The sequence below is a fragment of the Bidens hawaiensis genome, unplaced genomic scaffold (assembly GCF_021521415.1).
Source record: "Bidens hawaiensis isolate Kalapana, Puna unplaced genomic scaffold, B.hawaiensis_p1.1 tig00021044_1, whole genome shotgun sequence".
Taxonomy (NCBI): domain Eukaryota; kingdom Viridiplantae; phylum Streptophyta; class Magnoliopsida; order Asterales; family Asteraceae; genus Bidens; species Bidens hawaiensis.
In genome coordinates, this window is record NW_027493259.1 from 402,237 (window position 1) to 429,935 (window position 27,699).

At 32.7% G+C, this 27,699-nt stretch overlaps 2 protein-coding genes and 1 pseudogene across 3 annotated transcripts; 2 read left to right on the forward strand and 1 right to left on the reverse strand.

Moving 5' to 3' along the window:
* The first annotated feature begins 863 nt into the window (after positions 1–863).
* LOC143562640 (nicotinamidase 1-like) lies at positions 864–3,504 on the forward strand. The gene is made up of 5 exons (XM_077050389.1): positions 864–1,091; positions 1,633–1,816; positions 1,916–2,049; positions 2,126–2,311; positions 3,133–3,504. Exons 1-5 carry the CDS (start codon positions 945–947, stop codon positions 3,223–3,225), a joined length of 744 nt encoding a protein of 247 aa, XP_076906504.1. The 5' UTR covers positions 864–944; the 3' UTR covers positions 3,226–3,504.
* A 6,537-nt stretch (positions 3,505–10,041) lies between these two features.
* Positions 10,042–11,100, forward strand: LOC143562647 (uncharacterized). Its single transcript, XM_077050392.1, has one exon. The coding sequence runs from the start codon at positions 10,042–10,044 to the stop codon at positions 11,098–11,100; it is 1,059 nt and encodes a 352-aa protein (XP_076906507.1).
* Positions 11,101–13,184: 2,084 nt separating this feature from the next.
* Positions 13,185–27,004, reverse strand: LOC143562641 (cysteine-rich receptor-like protein kinase 2; annotated as a pseudogene). The gene is made up of 8 exons (XR_013140527.1): positions 26,635–27,004; positions 21,455–21,876; positions 21,244–21,369; positions 15,286–15,397; positions 14,909–15,119; positions 14,583–14,814; positions 14,322–14,472; positions 13,185–13,517 (listed from the first exon to the last, which is right to left on the reverse strand). The product of XR_013140527.1 is annotated as a cysteine-rich receptor-like protein kinase 2 (transcript).
* Positions 27,005–27,699: the final 695 nt, after the last annotated feature.

The following is a 27,699-nucleotide window of genomic DNA, read 5'->3' on the forward strand; positions in this document are numbered from 1 at the left end:
AGCATGCAACCTGCCTGACCACCGCCACCATCACACCACTGTGTGATAGCTATTTAAGTGCAAATCTATATGTATAAAAAACTATAGAGTTTTACTAAATAACGGTAACAAAAATTCAATAAATTTGTATACAAGAGTTTCATATAACACATCTTATTTTATATAACAAAAGAGATGATTATTTAAACAATAATTGTTTAAGCAACTCTTTTTTTTATCATGACGATTTTACACATTGACCCGTTTAACCAAAGTACAATGTTAAACCGATTCAAGCTATCAAAAATAAAGAGGCTCAAACATCGCCTATAAAGCTCAGGAAACCATCACAGCTTTAAGTAGCCGACATGTTCACACATTGACCCGTTTAATCCAATTATGGTGTTTAATCGATTCAAGCTATCAAAAATAGGAACCACAGAGGCTCAGTCAACATCGTCGACTTTAATGAACCTGCATCAGATCACCAAAATAGGAACCAATTCTGGTGTTTAACCCAATAGCCATTTATACACGAACCATAGTGAACCTGCTTCAGATCACCCGATTGAATCATGCAATCAGAAATCAATTAAATTGATCGACTGAATCAAACAATAAAAACATGATTATAATTTAGAAATTGATTTCATGAATCGATTGAGAATGTAATAGAAATCGAAATTGAACCTGGTTAGCCACGAGGATGGAATCGACGGTGACCGGTGGCGAGAGGCGGGGGAGGGTGATGGTCGACGGTGCAGAGGTGAGGGGATATGGTGAGGAGGCGGAGCGTGTGTATGGCTCACCAACATTTTCCAAGCTGAATGGTTCAGATGTGTGCCCTGAACCATTAACAGAAGACAAAGAGAGAGAGAGAGAGAGTACGCCTTGCGTTGAATTAATATTAATAGTAATAATAATAATAATAATAATATTGGTTGGTGTGTCTGTGATCGGTGAAAATGGTGTCGGGAACGGCAATAGAAGTGGTGAGAAATGAGCTGCCGGTGGATCAAGAGTCGGTGGTTTTGACTGGTGACAACGTCTCAGTCGGTCTTGTCATGGTCGATATCGTTAATGGCTTCTGTACCGTCGGTGCTGGTAATCTGGTAATTAATTAATTAATTAATACCTGCTTGCTGCTTTTCACTCATCCAACTGTTTAATTAGTTTTTGTCTCATATTTGTAGGTTATACATTCATTTAGATCTAATTGCTACATTTCAGATCTCAACCTATATATATGTGTGTATGTGTGTGTGTGTATTTACTTGTTCGTTTGTGTTCGTTAATGCTAACTTGTGTTTGTTCGGTTATGTTCGTTTAAGTTTGTTTGTTTATGTTCGTTTAAGTTTGTTTGTTTATGTTCGTTAATTATTCTTTTAAGTTCTAAACGAGCGAACATGAACAAACATAAACAAAAAAAATTTGTTTGATTATATGCCCGTGGCTCGTGTCCGGAGAAAGTTAAAATGAAACTTGCCTTTGTTCGTGTTCTTTCGGTTCGGCTCGTTTACAGGCCTAGATTTTGAGATCAAATAGGCTAATATTTAACTTATAAAAAGAAGTTTATTAGAACATTACTTTGTTGTCAAAATGATGTTTATGCGGTCTGATTGTAGTAACTCTGTTTTGATATAATGTTTACAGGCTCCAAAAGCACCCGATAAACAAATATCTAAAATGGTTGAGGAGTCAGTACAGCTTTCCAGAATGTTTTGTGAAAAGAAATGGCCCGTGTTTGCTTTTCTTGATTCTCATCATCCGGATGTCCCCGAGCCGCCTTATCCTCCTCATTGTATAATCGGGACAGATGAAGCCAACTTGGTCCCCGGTAGATTGTTATTATATAACCGAAAACACACTCGTTGATCCTTTATTATTAATATTATAATATATTATTATGTCTTGCTTTTCCACCTCTGTGTTGTAGCTCTGCAATGGTTAAAGAATGAATCAAATGTGACCATTAGACGTAAAGACTGCATTGATGGATTTCTTGGTTCATTTGAGAAAGACGGGTCTAATGTGTTTGTAGGCTGGGTGAAAAAACACCAGATTGAAACCGTAAGTGTTGTGAATATTGTTTTAATTGAAATGTGTTGAATAGACAAACTGATATGATATTGTTTCGGCTTTTCAGATATTGGTTGTTGGGATATGCACGGACGTATGTGTATTGGACTTTGTGTGTTCTGCATTATCTGCAAGAAACCGTGGTCACGTTAAACCAATAAAGGACGTGATCGTGTATTCTGGTGCGTGTGCGACTTTTGATCTTCCGCTTCATGTTGCCAAAAATATCCCTGATGCTCTTGCTCACCCTCAGGTACACTCGTTTGCTATGTAGACTATTCTAATCACGTGTGTGTTTAACTAGAGGCACACATTGAAACCGGTGAAAGAAACCCGACCTGAAATTGGTAAACATTGAAACAGATGGTTTTGGCATCTACAGAGAGAAACTGGGTTGAAACGGTTATTATTGAGAATGAGAATCGATTCTAGAAATCGGTTCGGAACCAGTTTGGTGAAAATTCAAAAAGACTAGCTGTTGGGTAACGGCTATATAACCGTTTTTGTTTGTTTTTTGTGACTTTTTTTAAACCATTTTGCCCCCGTATGCTAGTATAAATAAATATTGAATGCGTTGGTTTAATCACAACGTTCAAAAATGTTCTATATTCATTAAAATCTCAAAAACGCTCTCAAAAGTCAAAACACGAACCGGGTCCCAACCTGACCCAGATCGGCTACCATCAGTCAGTTTTCTCCAATTCCTCCAGTCGGTTCCAACCCAAACCAGTTACTCACAACCTGGTTTTGACTCCGTTGACCATAAACCGATTTGTGCACCTCTATGTTAACATTGGCATTTGCAGCAAATTAAATGGGTTAAAGTATCTATGGAGAGTGTCAAAGCTCACTATATGAATATTTTTCTTAAAACAATAGGTACATGTGTTTATACAGTTATCTATGTAACGCGCCAGTATTATTCATAATCATGGATGCACATGTTTTATGTGCCTAACCTGAATTTATATGGTAGGAAGGGCAGCATAGCTATATAACAATATCTTATTTTTTTAAATAGTTATTTTTTAAAAAAAAAAGCATTAATTTTTTTCTACCATGTTGCAATAATAGGAACTTATGCACCATGTTGGCCTTTACATGGCAAAGAGCAGGGGAGCTAAGGTGGTGTCAAAAGTGTCATTTGCAGCATCAAAGAAGGCATGAGCTAAGGTGGGCCCATGTTTATGATCTTTGAAAACATATGGATGTGTAATATTGTTTCTTGTATGTATATATGATTACTCGGAGCAGAGCCGGGCCAAGGGCTGTGCAGCCCGTGCAACTGCACAGGGCCCAAATAAGAAAACTGAAGTTCGTTATAGATATGGTTAAATATAACTCAAACGCTGGTTAAACAATATTGTCAATTAGCTCATATGGTTGCCTCTTTTGTTTGTCTATTGTTAGATTCATTCAGGGATTCAAGTTTGATTCTTTCTTTTCCTTGCATCTACCAACTTTATTTTGTTTGTTTCCTAGACTACTTGATGCACAACACCAATTTTTTTTGTTGGTTACATAGTTGAATTCTTTCTTTATATTAAGATTTTATTAATTTTTATAACCAGAATACTATAATTATTAAATTTAAAACCCAACTAAAACTTGTAAAATAAAAGCCTCTTTTATTTAAAACCCAATTATTAAATTAGTCACAACTAATTTAAAGAATAAAGTGTATTTGTTTTTTTAACCCAAATATACTAGTTAAGGGTCATTTTCTTGTTCTTATTTAAAAATAATTTTATATCTAGGGGACTATTTTTTATACTCACACGGGGTCTGCGAGAGTCTTTGAATTCTCAGAGACGACCCTGATGATTAGGACTGCAGTAATTGTGGGTTGTGTAAAAACAGAAAATGTGTTGTATTTGCTAATTAAGAAAACTAATTGTATTTGTTGATTAAGAGAAAACTAATTGTATTTGTTGATTAAGAGAACTAATAGCACATGAATGTTTGGTCATATGCAATGATCTCAGGACCCGCCGATCGAACCAGGATCTGGAGGTAGTGGTGTGAACGAGCCAAGCCACTCATGAGCTGCTCGAATCCGGCTCGCTAAAAGCTCAAATTGAGCCGAGCTTGAGCCCAAACTCAAGCATAGAAAATAACATTTATATTAAACAAGTCTGGTGTTCACTTATCAAGCTATAGAGCTGACTCACAAGCCTAGTGTTCATAAATTTCAAGTATTTATTTGTATAATAATTATTACATATAAGATTATAATAAATTAACTAAATTAATACTGTATAAAGCAACCGTACAAAATGTAAAGGTTACAAAATGCATAGCTCATTTTATAAATAAATAATCAGTCAAGCCATCAAATGAACAGTAAAAAACACACATCATATGAGAATTGTTAGCATTTAACTTTGCTTAATGTAACATTAGTTATCTAACTATACTATTAAAGCAATAAGCTTTAAGTCCATATAACCATTTCCTATTAGTTGATTCTCATAGTTTCCAAATATATCAATGTCTTTTTTAATTTTCAAGTGAATAAAATAAATCAATAATATATTAAAATAAGATTCATCAATGCTATTAAACTATTATCTTTCATCTTTCCTTTAATCTTTAATTTTTTATTTTGAATACTTAAATAATAATTTAATAAAATATTACATTTACCTAAAAGTGTAAATTTAGATTAATTAAATAACAAGACAAAATATTCTAATTAATGTAATATTTTAAAATCGTAGCTATAGTTTGAATACGAAATATTCAAAATTTATTTTTTAAAATTTTATTATTTTTTGTTGATTTCATTCACCCCCTTTGTTATTTTTTGTTTGATTTCATTTGCCACCTGTGTTAATTTTATAGATGATATGTAATAAATAATTTAATTAATTATTTGTTATTTCATATATATAAGAGATTACGTATTTAATATATAGATTACGAATAATATATATATATATATATATATAATATAGAGATTACCGATTTAAAATATTATAATTCTGTTAAAATATTATATTATTTAAATTAAATTTGTCAAATTCGTAAGGAAATTAAGAAAATTAGGAAAGGATGACCCATTTTATTAAGGAAATGTTTCATTACAGATTTCTAAATTTTTAAATTTGATATTCCCCCCTTCCTATTTGAATTAATTATTGTATAACTTATGGTCTAAATTTGAATGTAAAATATAATTAATTAACAATCATTAAGTTTTACTATAATTACGTTAGTTGACCCATTGACCCACTGATTTAATTACAGTAATTTACTTTTAAGAATTAAAATACAAATCCATTGACTTATTATTGTTTAACAATAACAATTGAGTTACAAATCCATTGTTGACTCATTCACCCATTCACTTATTATTGTAAACATTGACTTAGAATTACGATTTACTAATTAACAATTGAGTTACATATATATAAATAAATTAGTAATCTTTTATTTTCACACCTTATATGAATTACAATACATACTATATAATTAGTAACTTACATTTTTACATTATGTAACATTGCATTTTACAGATTTAGCATTACATACAATTCAAAAATTTGGAAATATATTATTTGTATTTCGAATCTAATTATGTAACATTGCATATTATTTGAAAATCCATTAATTACGATATCAATTCTATTCCTTCTTACTATAATTTATTTTGAAAATTTTTGAAATTTCTTAAATTTATGTTTATAATCAATTATATTTATACCTTCCTTCTATAATTACTCTACCCTAAATCCTTTGTGTATAAATATGTACATTTGATAGCTTAATTGTTACACCATCAAAGGCTCTTTAGTAAAAACGAGTAGTTTTGTGTGGCAAGGTTTTTAGTTTTTGTTGTTCATATATCTTCCATTTTCATATTTCATTTTTGAGGCTTAAAAGTGTTATTGTTATTTAAATTTTAAGTTTTTTGTGTTTTTAAAAATTTTTCACCACTAGGAAGATGGAGCCAACAAATATCACCATGTTGAACCAACTCGATGTTCTTAACAGTGAGTGTATCCTAAAGGTCCGTATTTTGAAACTTTGGCGGCTGAAGGACAACTCAAAGCCCGGGAAAGATTGGTCCATCGAAATGATTGTTCAAGACGAAATGGTATTGTTAACACATTCATTGATTTACTATATTATTCATACAACTATTTACTAATCATAATAATAACGTGGCAGGGCAACAGAATGCAAGCCTATGTAAGGAAGCCTTGCATTCCCAAACATGATGTTTGGCTTGCAGAGAATAAATCTTTGATTGTTTGGAAGGCCTCACTCGGTGCAAATATGTCTACTTACAAATACATCGACTGCCCACACAAACTTTTTTTCACAGCCGAGACGCATCTATCAAATTCCTATGAATTTGAAGGCCACTTGTATGGGCTGAAATTTGTTAGTTTTGATGACATTATAAGGTGTCGTCTTGTAATGTTTTGTTAACAGATATGATAAAAATGTATTTTTTGATAGGTTGTAATTAATCATATTTTCTTTTTCTTTTAATAGGTTGTATCAAAGAAAGGTATTGTAATTAACCGGTTTTTTAATTTCTCTTGGTTTTAATATGTAAAGTATTGATATTTCTTGTATTTGTTTGTTATTTTTTGAACTATTGCCATAATACAATGTTAAATTTGAATTGCTATGTTAATTTTTCCATTTTGTATACAGTTTGTAGTTAAAAATATCGTATTAAAAGTTTTCCAATCTTAATACTCTTTCCAACCTTTTTTTAGAATTCCATTAAAATACCAATTAATTGTTCCACGATTCTATTTGAATTTGAATTCGAATTCAATATTATATTATCAATGTTAATTATGTCAAAATTATTGGTTAAAAATAAAACCCTTTGGTCCTTAAATTATTTATAATTATAGATTCATATAATAGTTCTAATATTAAAACCTTCTAATTATGTCAAAATGAATGCTTAAAATAAAACTCTGCATTAAAAATTTTCCAATCTTAAAATACTTTCCAGTTTAAGGTTAAACATCCATTATGATACAAATTAATTGTTACATAATGTTATTTGAAGTTAAAAATCCGTTATTAAAAATATTCCAATATCAAAATACTATCAAGATTTTTTTAAAATTCCATTAAAATACCAATTAATGGTTATACGATTCTAATTGAATTTGAATTCAATATTATATTATAATAATATGTTAATTATGCCAAAATTATTGCTTAAAATAAAACCATTTGTTCTATAATTTATGCATAATTATGAGTATAATAGTTGTAAGATGAAAACATCTTAATTATGTCAAAATGAATGCTTAAAATAAAACTCGCATTAAAAGTTTTTAAAATCTTAAAATACTTTGTAGGTTAATGTTTTTGTAATAACTCAAGATTATATTAAAATATTTTAATTATGTCAAAAATGTTGCTTAAAATAAAACTCTCGGATCCTTAATTTATGCATAGTTATGAGCATAATAGCGGTAAAATGAAAATTTAAATATTTTGATTATGCCAAAATTAATTGTTAAAATAAAACTCGTATTAAAACTTTTCTATTATCAAAATATTTTCCATCTTTTTATTTAAATACCAATTAATCGTTACATAATATTGTTAGAATTTAAATGCAAGATTATAATAAAATCTTTTAATTATGTCAAAATTATGGCTTAAATTAAAAACCATTGGTCCTTAATTTGTGCATAGAATAGTGGTAAGAAGATAAAAACCTTTTAATTATGTCAAAATGAATGTATAAAATAAACACAAATATTTTTAGTTGATCCTTAGTTTATGCATAACTATGTATATAATATTGAACATATCTATGGTTTATAATAACTTCTATCTTTATTTATAGTTATATAATTAGATAGTTATATCTGTATTTATAGTTATATAATTAGATAGTCATATACTTTAATTTTAATGTTACTGAAAATATAGTAAGTTGTTGCTTAAATACGGAATTTGAAATAAATCATTTCAAAATTATATTTATATTTCAAATTTTAAATAGTCACTATAGTTGCTTAATTTATGGTTAATAGTCATAACATAATTAAACCCTATTAAATATAGAATTTTAAAAATTAAACACAAACTTTTAAGCTTTACATAGTTTTCAATCTCAACAAACTTTTAATTTTCTTATATTTGACCATTTTTATATTATGTCTAAATGTCTAAAATAAACCCCCGATTATAATATTTCAAAAATCAAAAACCTTTCCATAATTTTTTGAAGTTGACCAATTAACCATTTTTTTAATATTTTATAACTATTTCGAAACGTGTTGTTTTAATTTTAGAAATGTATCAAATTTGTTCGGTATGAATTCGTGTCGTCACAAGTTATTTTTAAGTTATACTATTTTTTTTAACTAAATAGACATATTCAATTTTCATATATAAATCATTTCGTAACCAAATTTGACAAATATGAATATTTAAATAAAACCGAAATTTACACACTTTAATATTCAAATTTAATATTCAGATTTATTTCGTAACTAAATTTGACAAAGTATGAATATTTAAATTAAACAGAAACTTACACACTTTAATATTCAAATTTAGACAAAACTGACACAATAATTAATTCGATTACATCCTTAAAGTTTATCTAAATCATTTATAAATAAAAATTGTCTAATAATTTTATCAAACAACTTATATTATTAACCTATATAATTCTTATTATAAAATTCATTCTTTCATTCCAAGAATGTACATAGATATTTATGATTTGCTTATAAGTTTGTGAATTGTATTTGTACATTTATTTTTCTTATTAACAATACAATTGAATTTGATTTTGTAGTGATTTTAGTTTTCTTCTTTATAAGTATAAAAAATTACAACACATTTCTTACTATTTCGATGATTGTTTAATAAACAAGACTTTATGACTTCTTATATCATAATGTAGCTTTTATTGATATAACTTTTTGGCTTCATGGATTAAATTAGAAAGATGTTTTTAAGTTGGCATTGTACGTTATTAATTTATTGTTGTGTGTTATTTTATTTTAATAAAAACAATATAATACCTTCTAATGAATGTAAAAGTATTTGTTCTTATAAATATTACACTATCAATTTATTATTATTATTATTATTATTATTATTATACAGTTTTCATGCGTATGATATACAGGTAACTAGCCATTGAAAGATATTGAAATCTTACATTATTGTTTGAGTCTTCGTCTCCAATTCTTCCAACATTATAGAAAGACATTTTCTTAATATGTGACAACATTTTGTTATAAAAATCATTTTTATACTTATAAATGTATAATAATATTGGTATGAATGTTTTGTTTTAAAATAAATCAAACACCAACGTTTTGTTTGCAAATTATAGTTTATAATTAATAGTGTATAAATATATCTAAAACTTATTATAAAAGTCATATATAAAAATCATTATATAATATAACTCAATTTACGTATTACATGCTATATATTTTTTTACTTTTATGATAATTTTCAACCGTGTGTAACACGTGCTTTTCATTATTAAACATGTTATTATTTTAATGGTATATTTAATTTGGATTATATTGTTTTTTTTTTAATTTTCAGGTGGTGAAGCAAAATGAGTTTATTTTGTTAGAATATTTGAAGAAGTTAATGGTGGTTTAATATGAAAGAACATGTTTAGGCCTTTTGTTGATGTTTTTTTTTGTGGTTTAGTGTACACTAACTTATAGTAACTTTAAACTTTTAATATCTAGACATTGTAAATGGTTAACGTTTTGATCCTAAAGTTGAAGAAGTTTTTTGTGCTTAAATTTGTTGTTTAAATTTATTATGTTTGTTAACATGTTTTTCCACCCGTGTGTAACACGTGTATATAACCTAGGGGCTGAATTTCCTACGGCTTTGTTTTTGCATTCCGAACATAAAATTCATAATCCTGAGAATATAGACAAATTTATTTCAGCAGAAATTCCAGATCCGAATGAAGATCCAGAGTTGTATTCTCTTGTAAGCGATCACATGATGCATGGTCATTGCGGTGTGGCTAATCCAAAATGCTCGTGCATGGACGATAACTCGTGTTCTAAAAAATTCCCAAAGAAATTTCAGAACGAGACGTCAATTGATTCGAATGGGTTTCCTGTTTACCAAAGAAGAGATTTGTGTAATGTTGTTGTCAAGTCTGCGGTGAATTTAGACAACAGACATGTTGTTCCATATAACAACAGATTGTTAAAAAAATATCAGGCCCATATCCATGTTGAATGGTATAATCAAGAGGGTTCGATTAAGTATTTGTTTAAGTACATTAATAAAGGCCCGGATCGTGCTACTATATCACTTGCACAAGACAAGACTAACAATCAAGGAGAAGTGGTCGACGGAGTTAAGGCGTTTTATGATTGCAGATATCTCTCTGCATGTGAGGCTGCATGGAGAATTTTTGCTTTTGACGTCCATTATAGAGTACCTTCTGTGACTCGGCTTCCGTTTCATTTACCTGGACAACAAACAGTTGTTTTCGTAGATGATGACGACGTGGAAGACGTTTTAAACAAATCGAATGTTGGTTCTTCAAAATTCATTGCTTTGATGGAGTGTAATCAGCAATATGATCTTGCTCGAATGCTAACCTACGCTGAGTTTCCAACAAAATTTGTTTGGAAACCCGATGAAAGGGTTTGGGACCTACGTAAACGAGGTTTCTCAATTGGTCGTGTTCATCATGTCCCTCCGACTTTCAATGAAGCATACTATCTAAGAATTTTGTTGAACAAGGTTAAAGGCTCTATGTGTTTTGAAGATATTCGTACAATTGATGGTGAAGTGTGTGCTACTTATAGGGATGCGTGTTATAAAAGAGGGCTTCTAGATGATGATAACGAGTATATAGAAGCTATTGAAGAAACAAGTCATACTGCAAGTGATTATTATTTACGTAGTTTATTTGCTACAATGTTAATAACATACAGTTTATCTAGACCGGACGACGTATGGGAAAAGTGTTGGCATTATTTAATTGATGGAATTCTTTACAAACAACAAAATGACCAGAAAAATCTAGATACAAATCATTTTTAATTTGTTATTTTCGAACTTCTTTCACACATTCATAAAAATGTTAAGTTAAATAGTCAGTTTAAATATTTTATCTATCGTTACAGATTTGGTACTTTCAGAGACACAACTAAAGAACCTCGCGTTACTTGAAATTGAGAACTTTTTTCTCAGAAATAATTGTACTCTCCGTTATTTTCCTACAATGCCTTTCCCTGATGATGATAGTATTTTGGCATCAACAAATCGTTTTATGAATGAGGAGCTAGCGTATGACACAGAAGTCATGACTGGTGAGTTTGAACGTCTTTTTATTTCATTAACAGATGAGCAGCGAGATGTATATAATCAAATAATGGAAGCAGTTGATCAAAAGAGGGGTGGTATTTTTTTTGTGTACGGTTATGAAGGGACGGTAAAAACTTTTTTATGGAAGACATTATCGGCTTCCATAAGATCAAAACGTAAAATTGTTTTAAACGTTGCCTCCAGCGGTATAGCATCTTTGTTACTTGAGGGAGGTAGAACCACTCACTCTAGATTTTTAATTCCTATAAATCTAACTGAGGATTCTACATATTCAATAAAACGAAGTCCAGATATTTGCAAGTTAATCAACAAAACTGATCTCATTATCTGGGACGAGGCTCCTATGATACATAAACATGCTTTTGAAGCCTTGTATAGGACTTTAAAAGATGTTATAAAAGATGGTAACCGTAGCAACTGTCAACATCCATTTGGTGGTAAAGTGATTGTTTTTTGTGGTGATTTCAGACAAATCCTACCCGTGGTACAACATGGGTCACGTAGTGACATTGTTAATGCTTCACTTAGTTCATCCCACATTTGGCCAAACGCAAGGTTCTTAAGTTAACCAAAAATATGAGGTTAACTGTCGGATGTCAATCATCAAATTTTGGAAGACACCATTAGATTTGCTGAATGGTTGTTGGAGCTCGGTGAAGGAAAACTTGGTGGTGACAATGACGGTAACGCCATTATAGAGATACCGGATGATCTTTTGATTCGTGATTCTTCCGATCCTCTTTCTGATTTGATTGATTTTGTTATTGGAAAAATGTAATGATATTTCATATTTCCAAGAAAGGGCCATACTTGCACCTTTAAATGAGGTTGTCGAAGAAATTAATGACATATTTTTGTGTATGTTTCCTGGAGAAGAAGTTGAATATCTTAGTTCTGATAGTTTAGACAAATCTGAAAGTGTTGGTCCTGGTTTCAATGCAGTATTACACTCACTGGATTTTCTAAATGGTTTAAAGATTTCTGGTATGCCTAATCATAGATTGGTTATAAAAGTTGGTGTGCCAATAATGTTACTAAGGAATATTGATCAGAAGAACGGCTTATGCAATGGGACCAGATTACAAGTTATTAGTTTGGGGAGGCGTTTTATCGAAGTCAAGGTAATTTCAGGTACCAATATTGGGTTTCGCACTTATATAACTCGTAGTGGTCTAACTCCTGTAGATAAGAAACTGCCATTCAAATTAAAACAACGACAGTTTCCTGTTTCGGTTTGTTTTGCAATGACCATTAACAAAAGTCAAGGCCAATCACTCGCAAGAGTTGGCATATACCTACGAGCACCGGTGTTTACGCATGGTCAACTATATGTTGCTTTATCACGAGTGAAGAGTAGAGACGGTGTTAAAATGCTTATATTAGATAAGGAAGGAAAAGTGACAAACAAAACTACAAATGTTGTTTATAAGGAACTCTTTAGTAATATATGAAATTGTTATTTTTAATCTATAGAATGATTGTAAAATGCAGTTTATTTTGCTTTTGAAGTTATCTTTAGTAAAGTTTTTATTTTATTACCCACGTTATTAACCATTGTGTATTATCTTTATCGTCTCGACATGTATGTATGAACTTATGTTTTCCCGTTTTATATTACCGATTCATGTTAAAAAGTTTATATTTTTTCACCCGTGACGCCCACGGGTCAATAACCTAGTTTTCTATATAGACGGCAATGCAAATAAGTGACATTAAATTGGCGATTTACGTTTCATACACCCAAAAAATAACAATAGGCACCCTTGTTTTTGGTTCATTACTTTTATTTTAAACAACATTAAAATCTCAAAATCATCAATATTGACAAGTTCTAGCCAGCATGTGTGCTAGACATTAGGGACACCAATATATTGCTTTGAAGAAGCTATATGAATCCTCCTATCTTGATTGTGTATAAAAGTAGGCCTTGTTAACTGTCTTGTTCCCAATGACCGCTCTTCCTGAAGCATCAAAACAACTTCGGACATGGTTGGCCTATTCGAAGCTGGCGATTGGGTGCACAACAAGGCAATCTCAATGATCTTCATAACATGTTCTTGTTGATACTGATTCAAGTCCAATGTTTTGTCTATAACCTTCGTATGTATTTTCTCCTCATACAGCTTCCATGCCTGGTCACAGATGCATAGCAAATTCTATTAAGATTTCTAAACGACTACGGAAATTTGAGTAACTAGTTATTAGTTTTGAATTTTTAGATTTGACTATATTCTCCAATTTTAGAATTTCGATACAAAAGGTAGTTGATGTATTTGTTATCTATAACTAATAAATAAGCAAATTGGTTGCATAACGAGTCACAAAGTTTGTGAGTTGAAAATTCATTTTCCCACGTCACTTACCTCACCCTTTAAATATGGTAACTTGAATATATAATAACTTATATGTAATTTTAATCGTATATAATTTATATCAAAATATCGTATTATAATTTTAAATTTCATTACTAACCAGTTATTATTTTTATTCAACCCGTGTAATACCTAGTTTTTAATCTGGTTTGCTAATATATATTAAAAAAGGTTCTTATCATTTATACTCTGTGTTAGATATAGACTCATTCGTGTGCCTGAACATGCTTATCCACTTTAAAATTATCTTGTCCCACCCTAGCGTGATTGACCACATAGACATTATGTTATTTACGTTTGTTTAATTTATTAACAATATTGTCGTCATGTGTGTATGAATATTGAATTATGACTTGGAGATGTGATATGGCTGATCCTATGGCACATTATATATTGTGCTTTATTAAATGATCGATATATTTCAACACGGGAGGCATGCGTCTTTCTGTCTTTTTCCCTAACTACCTTTGCATATAATTGTGTACCGTTTCTTAACTTGATATCTTAGTTTTCTATAAAAAATAACAAATAAAAGTTGAAATGGTTATAAAGTTGGCGTCTCACATGTTCTAAGAGGTACTCCATGGACCTATCAGTGTTTGTATCGGTAGACCTTCGGCCGCTAATGATTTCAAGTATCACGATACCAAAGCTGTAAGTATCAACCTTGTCTGACAAAGCACCATAAACTGCGTATTCTGGTGCTGCGTATCCCCTGCCATTACATTACATTATATTATATACAATAAATTTATTAGAGCTTAACTACAAATAAAACAAATCTAATGAAGTATAACATGCAGTATGGTTAGTTTAATTACTTACAATGTCCCAGCAAACTTGGTGTTAACATGAGATTCGTCTTCTGATAGAAACCTTGCTAACCCAAAATCTGCTATTTTAGCTTTGAAGTCATCACTAAGGAGAATGTTGCTTGATTTGATATCTCTATGAATGATTTTTACATGGAATTCACTATGAAGATGAGCGAGTCCTTTAGCTATCCCTAATATTATTTCATATCGTTGGTTCCAGTCGAGAGCCCCCCTTTTTGCACCTGCATTAGGAGCATATTTGCTATCATACAAACACTTTCAAAATAAAGATTTCAACTGAACAATTACATGTAATTATTTGAAACTCCAACTTACCCCATAAGAAACGATCAAGGCTTCCATTCGCCATGTATTCCAGGACTAGGAATAGATTGGATCCTTCACTCGACCATCCAAGGAGACAAAGAAGATTTCTATGACGAATGTTACTAATAAGCCTAACTTCATTCTCAAATTCATCCTTTGCTCTAACATGTTGTGCTTGAAGTTTCTTCACTGCCACAACATTCTTATCATCAATGATTGCCTATTAAACCATCCAAGACCAATTCATTAAAGAACAATCTTCTTTAAAGATATAATTATGATATAAACAATGTCTTCATTTATGAATTTTGTACTTAATTTCAATAAAAGTTATCATAAGCGTCGTCGTAAATTTCAGCATTCAAATACTTGTTCTAATATATCACCTTGAACACTTCACCAAAACCTCCTTTCCCTATATAATATTTTCTTCGCTGAAATTATTGGTCGCCAACTGCAGATCTTTATAATTGTAATGTAGTGTCCCTTGTAAATCCTCTGCATTCAAAACATGGTCCATATATGAATATATGTTATCAATATTACGGAGGAATAAACGAAAAGTATCTCATACGAAAGTTGTTGGGTTTAATACGTGTAGCCCCGGCCCGTCTTGGGTTGGGCAGTTGAAGACTAGAAGGGTTGAATGGGCTGGCCACCCACTCAACTTTAGTGGCCCGTTTTATATTATTTCTTGTAACTTATGGAGGAAGAAATAAACCCTAGTTAGCCTCCCTATATAAACAATGTTGTATCTTGTAATTTCTTGAGCACCTCAATAAAAGAAGAGACCCTGTTCGTTGCCCGTGGACGTAGGTTACACACTGTGACCGAACCACGTAAATCCCGTGTTCTTATCTTTACTGCTTTACGTTTAATTATTGATTTGCAATCTGTGTTCGTGACGGATGAGAACTTTCTGCCGCCATCAACAACATTATTATATTTGTTTCTTGTAAGTGTTCGTATACCTACTGCCACCAAAGCATATTATAGTCTTTTGTTTGGAAGAGTGTATGTTTGTGGTGAACCTACTGCCGCCACCATATAATCAATATAATATTGATTTGAAAGTTTGCAATTGAGTCTGCACATGTGATGAAGTCAATCATCATTAGATTATAGTATTATTTAATCAATTGTTTTTCTTGAATCAAAAGTCAAGAACGTTGCCGGACAGTTTGCATCTGTGGGTTTGTTCGATCAGGATTGAACAGTAAGTCCAGGTTATCTAATTTAAGTCTAGTTTTACTTCTTGTTGTTTCCGCTGCACGTTATATTCGTTTTAGAAATCAATTAGAAATACCGTTAAGTTCTTAAGGCCCGAGCCGTTGTATTGTATTGATTTCTGTCACCCTATCCGACTCCTTTCGGGTCAGCCGCGTACACGTAATACCTAACAAGTGGTATCAGAGCCAGTGTTGGCTCTCACTCTTTGATCTCCGGTATTATGGCTGATGAGGGTAAAACGAAAAACGAGAAGTTCGATGGACAAAACTTTGGATGGTGGAAGATGCAAATCACGGATTTGCTAATACAGAAAGATCTAGATGTGGCTTTGGAGGAACCGCCAGAAAAGATTATAGATGAGTGGAAAGCTATTGACAAGAAGGCGAAGTCAACAATTAGGCTTGCCTTGTCTATGAACGTGGCGTACAACATCTTAGACGAAACCACAGCGCGTGGAATCATGGAGGCGTTGTCAAACATGTATGAGAAGCCATCATCTGCAAATAAGGTGTTCCTAATCCGGGAGTTGGTAAACACACGCATGAAAGAGGGAGGTTCTGTTACCGAACACATATACACCTTCAATTCTCACCTGAGACGTTTATCATCGGTGAAGTTCAAGATTGATGATGAATTGCAAGCTTGCCTACTTTTGTCTTCATTACCTGACAGCTGGTCAGGAACAATCACTGCAGTCATCAGTTCAGTTGGTTCGGATGCCTTGACTTTCAACAAAGTTCGTGACCTGATTTTGAATGAAGATTCTAGAAGGAGGAATAATGGAGAATCATCAAGCACTTTGCTAAGTGCTGAAGGTAGAGGGAGAAGCAAGAACAAAGGAGGCAACAGGGGTAGATCAAAATCTAAGAAAAGAAGCAAGTCTAGACCAAGAAAAGATATTACCTGCTGGAATTGCCAGGAGAATGGGCATTTCAGAAGTCAATGTACCAACCCTCCAGCACCTCAACAGAAAAAGGAAGTAAATGCTGCTACAGATGAAGTTTCAGATGATGAAGCCCTAGTCTGTTGTGTTGAGAACACAGTTGCTTGGATCATGGACTCTGGTGCGTCTTTCCATGCCACGTTTAGCACAAAGAGCCTAATGAATGTTAGAACAGGAAACTTTGGTAAAGTCCGTTTGGCGAATAATGAGGCTCTAGATATTACCGGGATGGGGGATATCGACTTGAAGACTTCTTTAGGAACTACATGGACTCTGAAAGATGTCAGAATAATTCCTGGGTTAAGGAAGATGCTGATTTCTATTGGGCAGCTTGATGTTGAAGGTTATAGTGTTACTTTCAGAGGAGGGCAATGGAAGGTCATAAAAGGTAACTTGGTAATTGCTCGCGGGAAGAAAAAGGGTACGTTGTACATGGCAGAAATCTCAGCGGGAGAGGTGAATTCAGTGGCTAGTGGACCGAGTCCATCATGTTTGTGGCATCAACGACTCGGCCACATGAGTGAGAAAGGTTTGAAGATACTGGCAGAGAAAGGAAAATTCCCTGATTTGAAAAAGGTGGAACTTGATACAGGGTTCTGTGAACCTTGTGTGCTTGGCAAGAAGAAACGGGTCACCTTCATAAAATCAGGAAAAACACTTAAAGCAAAGAAACTTGAGCTCGTTCATACTGATATGTATGGACCAACACCAGTATCATCATTAGGAGGCTCCAACTACTACGTTACTTTCATTGATGACGCTACACAGAAGCTATGGGTCTATTTTCTCAAAAACAAGTTCGAGGTATTTGAGATTTTTAAGAAATGGAGGGCAGCCGTGGAGATGGAAACGAATCTGAAAGTGAAGTGTTTAAAGTCTGACAATGGTGGGGAGTACATCAGCAAGGAATTCGTTAATTACTGTGCTGAGAGGGGTATAAAGATAATTAATACCGTTCCCGGTACGCCACAGCAGAATGGAGTAGCCGAAAGAATTAATAGGACACTGAATGAAAGAGCTAGGGCAATGAGGTTAAATGCAGGGCTTCCAAAGACCTTCTGGGCAGATGCAGTCAACACAGCTGCATATCTTATAAATAGAGGACCGTCAGTTCCTCTTGGATTCAGACTTCCAGAGGAAGTATGGAGTGGAAAAGAGGTTAAATTCAAACATCTTAAAGTGTTCGGTTGTGATGCTTACATTGGGATAAAAGATACTAAGAGGGACAAGCTTGACCCTAAGGCGAAGAAGTGTACTTTTATAGGCTATGGAGACGCAAAGATGGGTATAGGCTTTGGGATCCAGAGGCCAGAAAGGTATGTCGGGCTCGTGATCCGGTTTTTAATGAAGCAAGACTTTACAAAGATAGAAAGTCTTTCACACAAGAAGTTGATAAAGAACATGTAGAGTTTGAAGATTCAAGTGAGAAGGTTGATAGTCAGAGCTCAGAAACATCAGAAGAGGTTTTGGAAGAAAATGCAGATGAATTTGAGGATTTCTCTGACAGTGGGAGTTCAGAGCCTAATACTGAACAGTCTCCACTAGAACAAGAAATGATTACACCTCAGCTAGAGGTTAGGAGATCTTCCAGAACCATTAGAGCTCCTAAGAGATATTCTCCTTCTGTTAATTACCTTCTACTGACAGAGAATGGTGAACCACAGTGTTACTCTGAAGTAATGAGCTTGAAAGACTCGTCTCAGTGGGAGAACGCGATGAGAGAAGAGATGGATTCACTTAACAAGAACGAGACTTGGGTTCTTACAAAGCTTCCGGCCGGGAAGAAAGCTCTTCAGAACCGATGGGTATTCAGGATCAAGGATGAAAGTGATGATACAAAGAGATACAAAGCACGATTGGTAGTGAAAGGGTTCCAACAAAAGCATGGGGTTGATTATAATGAGATATTTTCCCCTGTGGTAAAAATGACTACAATCAGACTGGTGCTTAGTATTGTGGCTGCAGAAAACTTACATCTGGAGCAGTTGGATGTGAAGACAGCTTTTCTGCATGGTGACCTTGAGGAGGATATCTACATGGCACAGCCAGAGGGGTTTCAAACAGTTGGTAAAGAAAGCATGGTGTGCAAGTTAAAGAAGAGTCTTTATGGGTTGAAGCAGGCGCCCAGGCAGTGGTATATCAAGTTTCATGATTTTATGGGCAGGAATGGATATAAAAGATGTGAGATGGACCACTGTTGTTATCTCAAGAAATTCGCAAGTTCTTATATCATTCTACTGTTGTATGTAGATGATATGTTGATTGCCGGTTCAGATATGTCAGAGATTAGTAAGTTGAAGCGACATATGTCTGAAGAATTTGAAATGAAAGATTTAGGCCCAGCCAAGCAAATTCTTGGCATGAGCATCACCAGAAACAAGAAGGACAGTTCTTTAACTTTATCTCAGGAGAAATACATATGGAAGATTTTAGAGAAGTTTAACATGAGCGATGAGAAAACCGCTACTCGAAGTACACCTATGGGTAGTCATATTAAACTTTCTAAGGATCAGTCTCCTTGTACTGATGGAGAAAAGGCAGAGATGGCAAAGATTCCTTATGCATCTGCAGTGGGTAGTCTTATGTATGCAATGGTATGCACGAGACCTGATATCGCTCACGCAGTGGGAGTTATTAGTAGGTTCATGTCAAATCCAGGGAAAGCACATTGGGAAACAGTGAAGTGGCTGCTTAGGTACCTAAAGGGAACTTCAAAGATGGCGTTATGCTTTAAAGGCAAGAATGCAATTCTTAAAGGGTTTTCAGATGCTGACTTGGGCGGATGTAAGGAGACTTATAAGAGTACTACGGGATATGTGTTCACTATGGGGGATACTGCAATCTGTTGGAAGTCTAGACTGCAAAAGAGTGTGGCACTCTCAACCACAGAAGCTGAGTATATGGCAGCTGCTGAAGCGAGTAAAGAGCTTGTTTGGTTGAGGACTTTCTTAAAGGAGTTAGGCAGGGAACAAACAGATTATCCATTGTACTGCGATAATGAAAGTGCTGTGAAATTAGCCAAGAATCCTGTGTATCATGGTAAAACAAAGCACATTCATATGCGTTATCATTACATTCGGGGTTTAGTCAGTGATGGGACTATTCGGTTGGACAACATTAGGGGAGACAGGAATCCGGCGGATATGTTTACCAAGGTTGTGACCTTGGACAAACTGAAGCTATGTGTAGCTTCAGTTGGTCTCCAGGAATAGTGTTGAGAAGGTGGCGACGAACAGGTAGAAGACATGGTTTATATTGAAGACAAAAGATTACAGGTACTGGTGTGTTTACAGGTGGAGCAAGTGAAGACGTTCCGAGGCTCCAAGTGGGAGATTGTTGGGTTTAATACGGGTGTAGCCCCGGCCCGTCTTGGGTTGGGCAGTTGAAGACTAGAATGGTTGAATGGGCTGGCCACCCACTCAACTTTAGTGGCCCGTTTTATATTATTTCTTGTAACTTATGGAGGAAGAAATAAACCCTAGTTAGCCTCCCTATATAAACAATGTTGTATCTTGTAATTTCTTGAGCACCTCAATAAAAGAAGAGACCCTGTTCGTTGCCCGTGGACGTAGGTTACACACCGTGACCGAACCACGTAAATCCCGTGTTCTTATCTTTACTGCTTTACGTTTAATTATTGATTTGCAATCTGTGTTCGTGACGGATGAGAACTTTCTGCCGCCATCAACAACATTATTATATTTGTTTCTTGTAAGTGTTCGTATACCTACTGCCACCAAAGCATATTATAGTCTTTTGTTTGGAAGAGTGTATGTTTGTGGTGAACCTACTGCCGCCACCATATAATCAATATAATATTGATTTGAAAGTTTGCAATTGAGTCTGCACATGTGATGAAGTCAATCATCATTAGATTATAGTATTATTTAATCAATTGTTTTTCTTGAATCAAAAGTCAAGAACGTTGCCAGACAGTTTGCATCTGTGGGTTTGTTCGATCAGGATTGAACAGTAAGTCCAGGTTATCTAATTTAAGTCTAGTTTTACTTCTTGTTGTTTCCGCTGCACGTTATATTCGTTTTAGAAATCAATTAGAAATACCGTTAAGTTTTTAAGGCCCGAGCCGTTGTATTGTATTGATTTCTGTCACCCTATCCGACTCCTTTCGGGTCAGCCGCGTACACGTAATACCTAACAAAAGTATATATGCAATCACCTTGTTCAGTCTTCTTGGAGTTCTTTCGTAATCGAATCAAGCACAAAACAAAGACAAGGAATACGAGAACTAAACCACCAATGGCTCCGGCAATTATAGGTACCTTGCTTGAATGATCGGCTATCATATCGAAGTTATAAACTCAAAACTAATCAATAATTTCAATAGAATCACAACACATTAATTAATGATGAAGTGATCTCACCTTTTAGGACATTTGTGATATCTATTGTCTGGTTATCATTAAACATTGGAGACTCCGAATACTTTGCAAAACATGCATTGTCGAAATACCTTCCTTCGGTATTTGGAAGGCATTCTATTAACTTGGTGTATGCTGTATTCATGCAGGCTTGGCAAATGGTTTTGCTTATACCTTCAGCACACTGTGCAATAGCATACACGGTTGCATTTTCATTTGCAATTCGTCTCGTGCTTGCTACATATAAATCAGCTGTTTTTGGAGTAGCATCCCTAACATCTGATAAAAAGTTATCTACAGTTTGTGTATACTTTGATGATGATGCTTGAGACGTTGACAAATTGCCACAAATCGAAAAGCCAGAACCAGCTCCAGGGTCCTCGCCCACGTTTGGGTTATTATAGAAGTCCGCAAACGTTTCGTACCTTAAGAGAAAAGGGCATAAAAGATTTGATCAGATTTATTTCTTCAACGCTTCTAAAAATGTATTTAGAAAGAACTAAAAACCATCCACACTTCATTTTATGTGTTTGCAAGTCGCAATTACACGTGTCGTCGCTAAAGGATCGACATATTAGACAAAATTTGTTGTAGTGTCTTGGATAGCTTATTGTGTTTTATATTGTTTAGATTCATATATAATTGTTTTACTTTCTTACATTGGTTATCTTATTGCTATCACCATTCTTAATACCTGTTCACTAAGCATTAGACATGATACTAAAATTGTAGCAAAAGCAGCTAACATTTGCGACAAAAAAAAGTAGTAGCAAGAGTAAAATAACGAATGTAAACACACTGCAGTTTAAATTGCAAACTTAAATAAAATATAATAAAAATAAGACTGTCTCAAATTCAGTCGCCACCTTTTGAAAAAAGATTAAAATTATAACAAAAATAAATCAGTAGCCGGTTCCAATTGAAATATAAATAAGTCGGTTGCAAATCTGCTCTAGACTTTTAAATAGTAAAATGAAAATAATTCGATTGCAAATTCGTCAATTTTAGACAACAAATATATGTTCGTCGCAAATTCATCCATAACATTTATGAAGAGCAAGAACACAAATATAATTAAAGATATTTGCAAATTTTAAAAAACATGGCGCAAGTCTAAAATGAGAAATGTGAGAAGGATTTATAACCATACAAAAAATCTCTTAATAATAAATTCATAAAAATTAATAAAAATCATAATTCGGAATATAAATAAAAAACGAAAAATTAAAAAATTAAAAGATTAAAAAATTAAAAGGTTTCCGTCATCATTCTGGTTCAAAAAAAATTGAAGAAAAGACACAATACCGAGATCAAAGAAACAATGACGAAAATGAACAAAAGACACAATTATGACTAAAAAAAGACACAATAGATCGCAAAATATAACACAATGCCGAACAAAATATAACATCATGTTGAGTAATATAACACTATATAAAAAAAGACACAATGCCAAGGAAATAATACACAATCAATGACAAAAATAAACACAAAACACAATGGTAAACAAAAATACACGATGATCTTTTTCACTCACCATTGTGTCTTTTTTTTAGAACGAGAAAGACGGTGAAAACATCCTTGTATTTTTACTTTTTTCGGTTTTTTATTAAATATTGAGCTATGATTTATTTATATTTTTGTGAGGGTTTTTTATGTGGCTACAAATCCTTCTCAATTTTCTCACTTTTGTTCCACTTTGTTGAATAACGTTACCCTACTTTTATAATAATTAAAAAGTGAAATAAAAAATTAGTCAGTTGCAAATTGGCAGCAACCTTAAAGAACAAGTTGATTTGAACATTTGCATGCAACTAGAGAAAAAAAAAATTAAGCTGCAATAAGGCGTTCACAGTTAGCTTAATAAAATTTAGAAAAATAAGTTGGTAGCAAATTACGTAGCATCTGAAAAAAAATACAAATAGATCAGTCGTAAATTCGTTGAACTGAACAAAAACTAAAGTAAAATAGAAACAAGATTATCACACCTTTTAAAATAAAGCAAATTGAGACGTGGCATTGGGTCAACCATGATAAATTATTGTTAAGTCACGGTCAATTATGTTTTGACTTGGGGGAGAGTTGAGACCTGAGAGAGAGAGTGTGGATAGAAAAAAGGATTTTATAAATTTTCTTTTTAATTTTAGGTTTTTAATTTTTAGCAATTTTAAATCGGTCGGTTTCAAAATTTTCAAAGCGTAATAAATGGTTTGGTTTATGATTAATTTCAAAGCTTTCAAACTGTAAAAAAACCGGACCGTAAGATTAAATTATATTTAAAAACTTTTTACATACTTTATTTTACATAACGTTAACATTGATTAGTCATATATTATATGCTTCGGCATCTACTTTAAGTTTGCATCTCAGTCTTCACAATCACCTGCTTATTTCTTCTAATTTGTGTACTTGTTCTCAATACGTTTTTGCTTGTCGTGGTCTAGGAGAATAACCATGCTAATTTGTTCAACTTAACGATCTTCATATTTGAAAGTTTTATTGTAAAGTGTTAATGTACTTTATTAAAAGGTAAATTTACATTTAATCTAAATTTATAAGTTGTGTCATTTTATATATTGTTCAAATTTAAACTGTGAAGAGACTTTTGTGAGAAAAAAAAAACAGAAACTATGTTGGTTTTTTATAATATTTGCCCTAATATTAATTTAATAATAATAGCAAATTATAAATTGCACCTTTTTGGCTATTATGTTTAAGATGACACACATATTTTGTTCTTTTTTATTTACTTTTTATTCTTGTAGACCATGTGGAGATGGGATCCACAAGATGACAAAAACATATATGAAGGGTTCATTAACGTACCAAAGGGTTGTTATAGAAACATTATGAGTGAATGGAGAAGACAATTTAAAGGGAAAGTCAAGATGGCGGGTCATGCTATTGAGGATGATGAAGAGAATTTCGAGATAATTTGCAATTATTCACATGTTGTTGTCTCTCTTTACACATGGCCACATATGTGTAACGTAGGCGAGTTGATACATTATTGTTTTATCTTTAAAAGTTATTGCCTTATACTCCCCTCAATGACAAAGTCTAAAATTAAGAAAAACAACCGCAAGACAAGGCAGAAAGTTATTCACCGGCCCCGCCATACAATCGGGTCTATGGGATTTTATGAGCGGCATATCAATTTGATAAGTTAATTATATGTTTAAATTTTAGTACTTCAATTTTCTTTCTTGGTAAGATTATTATATTGTTATAACCCTATAATTAAAGGGTTTTTTTACTTATTTATGTAGGAAAAAGTTGCATTATGTTTTGTTTTTGTTGATACCTACGTTACCAAGGAGTTCAAGAAAAAATATCTACTCATGACAAAATCATATGTAAATTGTTTTTTGTTTTTTTGTTTTTGTTTATTGCTAATGATATGAAAGAGAATGGGTGTCATGACAAAAGATATATGTTTTAATTAGGTCCAAGATGTTTAAACCAAATTGGAACAAGAATGGGTGTCACGACAAGAGTTGTAAATACTATTGCAACAGCTGGAATGCAAGCAGGTTGATTGTGTAGAAATGGAGCAACGTGAGTGGGTCGTGCGTGAAGAAAGAAAACATCGAATGTAAAAACAACTAGAAGATATTATGAGAAAATTTAATAGTCTAAGTACTTAATCATAGTTTATGTTATCGTATTGGGGTTTCAAGCATCATAACTTACTCTAAGTTATTGTAAGGTGTTTAATTTGTAAAGCAGGATTATATTAGATTTTTTTTACTACATATTTTAGATTTGTTTATGTATATTTCAGTTTTTTTTCTACATATTTTAATTCTTTCTGCATTTTTCAGATACTTTTTGTTTAAATTTATTTTTTATTGGAATATTTTCGTTGTAAATTGTAATATATATAAAACCTTATTGTAGGAAAGAAAAAGAAATATTATTCGTTGGAAATTTGTTGAGACAACTTTGTGGGAATGTTGTAGCAAATCAGAAAAAAGTCATAGGAAGCTTGCAACATTTGTAAGAAAAATTATTAAAAAAGGTTTAAAAAGATTTTCAAGCGTGTTTTTCTCATGCAACCTTTAAAAGTTGGTTTCTTCTAAAAGACCTCCTAAGAAATCCGTCGTAAAAAAATTACTCCTTCTCTAGTAATGCATTCAGTGATTATTATATTGTGAATATTAGTATTACTAGTTTTTATCCCCGTATTACGGGGATTGTTTTATATTGTTTGTTTTAATATTTATTTATTTTTTGAATTTATATTTTTTTTATTGTATGAAAGTTAATAATATACTTATGGTTTGATGATAAATTGTTTCACAAATAAATGAGATGTTATAACCCGGTTTAAAAGCTATATGGCTTTGATGAGACCCAAGAACCGTTTATTTTTTTAGACCCGTTAATTTTTTTTACTATACAATTGGTTTTTTAATTTAAATAATATATATATATCTTTTTTTAAAATAAATAAGATATAATTTTTAGTATATCCTATTTTATAGGATTTTTACATCAATAATTTGGTGAGAATAATTTTTAATTTAATGAGATGTTATAACCCGTTTAAGGAATATCTGAGTTTGGTAAGACCCATACCCATAAATTTGGGCCAAATGTATGAAAAGCCTCCATTTAAAAATCAAGCAAATCTGGTGACTCCAAAAAAAGGGGGAGCGGACCACATCGCGACACTGTAAGATTTTGATGTTTTCGTTTATATATATTATTATAGATAGATTGAATATTGTGAATATTAGTATTATTGAGTCTATTCTATATATGGGAGGTGACGAGGTGTACATTAATTAATTAAACATGCCTTGGATTAGTTTTTATCAGGAATTTGTAAACTATTAATTTTTACATTAGTTTCATATTTTTTTCATTAATTTTATTTTCTTAAAATTAATTTTGCATTAATTACTTAAAAGTGTTTATATAATTTATATATATTTTAATCAGTTAGCTATAATTGATTTAGAAATAGCTTAAATACAAGAAAAGTCGTCGTTTTAAAAAAACCTGATAAACATGCATAGATGAAGCAAGATGAATATATACTGCATGCATGTCTAACGATGTTTATGAAAGTTTAACGGATGAAGAAAATCTAACGCTGAGTACGTGACTATGAAATATGACATAAAGTTCATGATGTTTCCAGATAAATAGATTGATACCCTCATGCAAAATGTTACCTGGCGCTGCAGTCATCAAGAAACACATGAGCGCCGTCACCAACCACACATTTTACAAGGTTAAAGACGCTTCATCAATACAATCAACACATTGATCTACGGTTAGGTAGTTCCGGCACTGGGCTTGTGCGAAAACCGGGTCCCCACCACTTGAGTTCTGTGCTCTAGCATAAAGTACTCTTTTGCGCAATAATTGCATTCGGAGTTCATCTAAGGTAGAGTTGCGATTCATGATAAAATTTGACCTAGGCAAACTACCACCGCAGTGATTGGGAATGTCCGGATCACTAGTGCTGGTGTTCGACTGTGAAATCGCAGTCTCCGTCAACAAGAATAGTAATACCAACACAACAAAGACCGTCGTCGACATTACCCACCGTGAGAAGCTAGGACAATTTTAATTAGAAGTAATACAAGAGAGGTCTAGGATGGGTGCCTAGCTTTTTGGGTTTTTCATGTTTGCGTTGAAATTTACTTATAGGTGGTAAGTCAATGAAATAATACTAATAATATATCCAAGTGGATCCAAGTATTCTAACAAAATGGTGAATGTATTTATTGTGACGCGTCAATTACTTGAGTCTACCTAACATGTTGTTTTCTACCCGGTTATTAGAGTTGACCTTTTGATTTAATGGCCCTCAAGAGTAATAGTAAAGTTTGGGATTTTTGAGGTCTTAGATTTAAAACTCAACTGACTTAAGGTGGTGCTTCTGAGTTTTCTCTTTGATGGTATTCGTGGATGGGTTAGATCTAGAGCGTCAAAATCAATATGAACAGTTGACATCCTTTCTCAGAAAGACTCATTCGGATATAAGAGATAATTCCAAATGCTATTAAAAAAACAAAACAAAAAAGAAAAAAAACAAGTTGTTGTATGTGTTGTGATTCACCCTTTCTATCCATATGCATATATTGTATTCTATGATTAAATAAGATACATTAAATCACACTCTCTTATCAATATGGACAGGATAAGATCATAAGAACAAGTATCGGGTATATATAGTATAATTTATAAAAATTATTTTTATTTAAATAAACACACGATCGGACATACCGTAC

Coding starts and splice junctions, on each gene's coding strand:
- LOC143562640 (XM_077050389.1), top strand. CDS start 945: ATGGTGTCGGGAACGGCAATAGAAGTGGTGAGAAATGAGCTGCCGGTG. Junction 1,092..1,632: donor CCGTCGGTGCTGGTAATCTG/GTAATTAATTAA, acceptor TAATGTTTACAG/GCTCCAAAAGCACCCGATAA. Junction 2,050..2,125: donor AAAAACACCAGATTGAAACC/GTAAGTGTTGTG, acceptor TCGGCTTTTCAG/ATATTGGTTGTTGGGATATG.
- LOC143562647 (XM_077050392.1), top strand. CDS start 10,042: ATGCATGGTCATTGCGGTGTGGCTAATCCAAAATGCTCGTGCATGGAC.